The sequence below is a fragment of the Syngnathus leptorhynchus genome, chromosome 8 (assembly GCF_054491065.1).
Source record: "Syngnathus leptorhynchus isolate UIUO chromosome 8, UIUO_Slep, whole genome shotgun sequence".
Lineage (NCBI taxonomy): Eukaryota > Metazoa > Chordata > Actinopteri > Syngnathiformes > Syngnathidae > Syngnathus > Syngnathus leptorhynchus.
The window spans coordinates 11,883,606-11,889,605 of NC_141202.1; the positions used below are offsets into that span (position 1 = coordinate 11,883,606).

The 6,000-nt window shown below is 52.5% G+C and overlaps 1 protein-coding gene across 1 annotated transcript in view; it reads left to right on the plus strand.

Annotated features, from left to right (window-relative positions):
• The window catches only part of LOC147052517 (forkhead box protein O6-like), a 29,939-nt gene extending 25,453 nt beyond the window's left edge, over positions 1-4,486 (plus strand). Inside the window, exon 2 of the mRNA XM_085918806.1 lies at positions 2,861-4,486. Within this exon, the coding sequence (XP_085774932.1) occupies positions 2,861-4,486 (1,626 nt within the window). The remainder of the gene's footprint in view (positions 1-2,860) is intronic.
• Positions 4,487-6,000: the final 1,514 nt, after the last annotated feature.

The window sequence follows — 6,000 nt, forward strand, 5'->3', positions numbered from 1 at the left end:
CTAGGCCCCACTCAAGGACGGAAGGTGGCTGAATTTCCAAACATTTCACTCTCACCACATCATCAAATCTCTCTCTCCAAAAAGACGAGTTATGTAAAAATAAGTTGAACGTTAAGTCTCATATTTTTGGGGGTGATTCAATGCCAATGAAGTGTTTCTCACGTTTTTCTTAGTATTAGAATATGTTAAAGCAATAATATTGTAAATATATAAATATATTTCATAAAATATAAATATAAAATGCCACTTTCAGAGCCAACATCAAGTCAGAAATTGCTGCATCAGATACTGAATCAGAATTGCCAGCACTGATTTTTACTATCCTGAAACTATTCAGTGCTTAAAAAATATTTAACATGATGAAAAGTCAACTTTCGGCTACAAATTGAGCTGTAAAGCCCATGAAAAATTGGGCAAAAATTGGAATTGATCCGCTGCGCAAACATAACCGTAGCGACTCGGATTTGAAATGACCCTCCTGGAATTGGAAGGATGCCCTTTGATAGCCTCGCTCTCCCGTCATATTTAATGGCCGTATAGCCGAGCTGACCAACGCTGACCCGGTATGGCTCTGCGAGACGCCCAGCTGGGAGTGCCCCTGAATCGACTTGGGATTAGCTCAGGATTGTCTGGGATTACGCAGGGATAGAGAGGGATTAGTAGCGACTGCCTGTTTTGGGGGCTGTGAGGGCCATCGTTGGGCCAAATTGCCCCCTCCCGACTCACGAGGCAGAAATGTGGCGCGCAGCCACCTGCAAATGTGACCCCATCTTCCACGTTGAAAGCAGAAAGATGTGGCGTGGGGAGCCTCGCCGACGTGGATGACCAGCGTCATGGCTGGCTGCCCTCTGAAATCTCCCAAATCTCTCTAGCAGGTGGATTCATCAGATAAAGAGGGTTTGGGATGACGGCAAATCCCTCCAAGTTTAGTGCGGCTGCTCTTCCCTCACACGGAGATCACACTGAGATTTGAATCAAGCGGGTCACGCAGAGTTTCAGCCCAAGTGCAAGTGCCGCTTTGCCAAGGTTGCCCCCCCCCCCTCACTGACGCTCAGATGGTCAACTTAAATCTCAAACAGCCTTACTCGCACAACATTGTGAAAAAAAATCCAACGCAAATACCACCACAGTGGTTCGGTCTGTTCTTGGAAGTCGAGGTTGGGTGACGCTAGATTTCACTTTAGGCAACATATGATGGGGGAGATTTAGAGCGGCGTGATAGGTTGAAGGGGGGAGGATGAGGGACATTTTTGGGGAGAGGGGTGTGGAATAGTTGGCCCCCAAAGAAGCCGTCAGTAGCGGGGAGCGGGCGTCCCCTGCGGGCCTTTGCACAGCCGAGATGAAAGGCTGTTTAGTGTTGGAGGAGCGGCATCAAAAGAACCTCCCGCATCCTCCAGCACCGCCCATCCCCCCACATCTCTCGCACTCACCACAATATGATATAGTTCTAGCGTTGCACGTTTACCCGGTTGCCATGGCGCCGCGTTGCGCCGCCGGAGGTGTCACAGCGAGATAACCCAAGGAGGCATTCACAGATCACCTGAATTCAGTTGCTCTCTCTCACTCTCTCTCTTCCTCCCTGCGTGTTCTCTGCCACAATTTGATTTATTTTGTTTCCCCGGCGCGCACTTCGCCGTGAATACAAATAATCTGCGACATAATGGAGATGGTGGACGTGAGCGTCACCCTCAATCTCAATAAAGTCATTGTAGCGCTAGGTTCCCAAACCGCAGAGGTGCTCCTCTTATTTTTGATACTTTTCTGACTGGAGCGCCAAAGCGTTTGGCTCGCCAACAAAAAAAAAGCCAAATTTTGCAGCGAGTGCCTCTGTCACGCATCGGGAACTTGAGCATCCAGCAATCCTTGAAATGTAAATGATAATCCAAAAATGCGATCCTCGCTGACTCTACACGCTGCCAGGATAATGGGAAAGTAATTGGTGACACACTGCATAATTGACGGCGCAGCAATTGTAAGCAGACGTAGAGAATGATTGTTGTGGGCACAGAAATGTGGCAAATAAGAAGCGACACCCAAAATAAAAAAAAGCACTCGCCGACAGAATAGAAACTGAGGATTGTGATTGAGACGGGAGAAAAAATGAGACTGGCAGCGGCAACAGATATTGGAAATTGGGATACATCCATTAGCCTTCCTTGCCCCCAGCACAGTCTCCTGATACATTCGGAGAGCAACGGCTGGCGCCAAGCCAGCCTGGCGCAGACTTCAAACATTCGCAGCAGCTCACAATGGAGACATAGAGGAGGACAGCGGGATTGATGGCAAGCAAAGTGGGAGGACCGACAAGTGCCGAGAGCCTTGAAAGACGTTTCGGGTTGGCGCTGGCTGATGGGGTCCAATCCGAGCGCCTCGTCGGCTGCTGCCGTCCTCTCAAGCGCTTTGTGTTTTTCATTGTTTGACGACACCGTGACTTTGCTTGATGCGGATTGCATCAAATGTGAAAGTGACCCCGAGAGGGACCGATAGTTATGACGTCAAAACGTTCCGGCTTCTTGAAGGACTCATGTTGAAGGTGATCCCACCAACCTGAAGATGACAGACTGGGCACACCCTCCGCTGTCAGTCCATCTGTCAGTGGAGAGTGATGCCCGCCCAGACCATCCCCACTGATCCTACCGTATGTTTTTGAAACACAGTGAGATACTTTAGAATGCATACAAGGCTCGTACCAGTTACGCTTACGTCGCCGCCATAGGAACATAACTCTGCCGTAACTTGAGAACCCGATGAAATTGACACAAATGCCAGTGTCACTTTGATCGCTGACCACAATCTTGTGTCCAATTGCCATCTCGGGTGTCTTAATTAATATTGCTTTTTTCCTTCCATGTCCCTGCAGAATTCTATCCGCCACAACCTGTCCCTGCACACCCGCTTCATCCGCGTTCAGAACGAGGGCACAGGGAAGAGCTCCTGGTGGATGTTGAACCCCGACGGAGGGAAGATGGGCAAGGCTCCGAGGCGGCGAGCCGTCTCCATGGACAACAGCACCAAATATCTCAAGAGCAAAGGTCGCATTCGAGGCAAGCGGGTGGGACGCCCCGGAATCGGAGCAAGCTCGGCCGTCGCCGGCTCCCCCGACCACGGCAGCCCGCCGCATAAAGGCCTGCCCGGTTCCGGGGCGACGTCTGTGACGGACAGCGAGTTCGACGCCTGGACTGATCTCCACTCCAGGGCCAGCTCGTCAGCCTCCACCCTGAGCGGGCGACTGTCGCCCATCCTGGCAGAGGGGGAACCGGAGGAACCAGATGAGGGAGGCCTGTCCTGCTCCACCTCCCCCCACCTGTACCCATCGCCCACCGCCCGCTCTCCGTCCATGGGGGCGGGCAACCGCTGTCCTCCCCTTGAGCAATTGCCTCAGCTGGCAAGCCTGACAGGTGCCATCAGTCTGGATGAACAGCTGATGGAGGACAGCTATCATCACCATCACTCACAGCAACAGCAGCAGCAGCAGCAGCAGCATCCCTCTGTTGGCAGACATAAGCACCAAACGTCCATTTACCACTATAGTTCTGCAGTGAAGGGCCAGTCCTCCTACGGTTCAGGCGGCTACGGCACGCCAGGCATGGGCATGATGCGCCACCACTCGCCCATGCAAACCATCCAAGAGAATAAGCCAGCCAGGTTCTCGGGAACCATGCGGACATACTCCGGCACCAACGCCCTGCAGAGTCTCCTGACGGGAGGCTCGGTCGGGCAGCCGTACTGCCCCAAGGAAATGATGCTGGGCCTGAAGAGGGAAGGCCATTCCTTGATGCCGTGCAACGGCACCAACGCTCACAGCCACCACGCCGTGGGGCATCATGAAGGCCACAACGGATCTCACAGTCACAGCCACAACAGAACTCACAGCCATACGCCCGTTCACAATCACAGCTTGAGTCGCGTGGGCCACAACCACACCCCGCCCCGAGCACTGCCCCTCAACCCGTGCGGCAACCCCCTGCAGAGCTACAATCACAAAACCCCTTACCTGTATAGCCCGCCGTCGCACGCCCACCTCCCAGCGTCCACCACGCTGCCCCCTAACCCAGCGGGGATGCTAGGCATGCCCCAGGACTCCTGCCATCTGGCCACGGCGCCGCACCCTCGTCACAATCACTACCCCGAGCCGCAGCACCAAGCCATGGCCAACGGAGCCTTCCACCACAGTCAGGGGATGGTGGGCAGCAACGGCGCCGGCGGCTACCACCACGGCTACCACCAAACCCACCCGCACGAGAGACTGCCGGCTGACTTGGACATCGATATGTTCCAGGGCAGCTTGGACTGCGACGTGGAGTCCATCCTCCTCCACGACATCATGGACTCCGGAGAGGAGATGGACTTCAATTTTGACTGCTCCCTCGCCCAGGGGGTGGGCATCGGGATGGGAATGGGGATGGGCGTGACCGTGGGTATGGGGATGAGCGGGCTGGCGGGTCCGCAGCAAACCCACAGTAACCAGAGCTGGGTCCCCGGCTAAACTCTGGCAATGGCCGTCCGGCGCCCGCTGCAGAACAATCGTACCCAGAAAGCACTGTGCTCAACTGTGACATTCCTGACTTGACACAGAGACTATAGGACCATGTCTTTCTTTGTTGTCTGTCGCCCCTTCCTCTTTTTTGCTCCTCACCCCTCCCCTCCCCGTGAGTTCGAGCTCATATCTCATTTGGTATTTCCTCATATCAGCTAAATTGTGATGACAATCTCAGCGACATTGCTTCTCATCCACCACGAGAGCTGACTTCTCCATGCACTTTATCGCAAGTGTGTTCTCAGACCAGCTCTTGTAGTACCTGGCTGAGTTGGTCAAGTGTCAGAAATCAAACTCAGATAGGACTCAAAGTCAGAAGCAGGGACCAGAAAGCGCAAGACCCCCCCCCCCCTAAAAAAAAGAAAAAGAACCCCCTTGCTGCATTACAATTGCAGCACAAAAAAACAAGCAAAAACGTCAATAAATGCAAATCAGGTTTTGATCCGGAACAGTTTTACTCTTAATGAACTTCATGTTTATGAGATCCAATCAATTCTTGCCAATGTCTTAGCGCAACGTTGTTGTTATTTATGGCCTCATTCATCCAGACCTTGGCACTTTCTCTTCTGTTGGATGCGATGTTTAGTTAATGTCCTCTTGCCATTGGGCCCAGGCGCCTTGTCACGACATCACCAAATGGATTCCATCATTACTCGCTTGCATGCAATTTGCTGAATTAAAAACTTGTATCACCTTGTCTCACCTGGGCCTCTGGAGCAACTCTCTCTCTCTCTCTCTCTCTCTCTCTCTCTTTCTTTCTTTCTTTCTCTAGTCTAGCTCTTTCTTGCTCTCTCCTCGCCTGCCAGCGGAGACAAAGTGGCCATTACTCACAGCAAGCCATTAATGGGGCTTGATTGAAATTCAGCATCTTGCTTTTAATCTCCAAAGTGATGCGGCAGCGATGCGTCATTATTGAGAAGCTAACACATTGTCCTCCCATATCTCACCCAGGGGGAGGGGGTGGGGGGTTGGGTTGACGCAAAAGTCCAGACAAAATGGTGGCGTGCCAATGTCAGCGTCCAGTTTTGGCTGAGCTGGAAACAAGTCCCGCCCTTAAATGGCAAATCAAGACAAAAAGACGGTTTGCAATACTTTCATATTGCAAAGAAAATGTTGACATGAGACGAGAAGCCCGCCCCATCCCGCATCGGTTGGTACGCAAGAACGCAAGATGGGGGTCGGGTTGATGAGAAGCCTGCAAAGCCATTCGCCCACAATTCCCCCCCGCGCCCCATTTTTTTTCCGTGTGTTGTCGTGTAGTTGTCGTCGTGTCGTTGCTAATTTTAAGGACCAACAGCGCTGACGTGTTAGCAGTGAGGAAAATCTTGTCGGTGAAATCATGTCGGTAGTCGTACAAATATGACCTTCTTCCCAGCCTCCGGTCGCCCGCCCACCCACCCACGTGTGTGCAATTGTCTCTGTGTTTGTGTGTGTGTGTGTGTAGAGAGGAGTGGGGCGGGGGG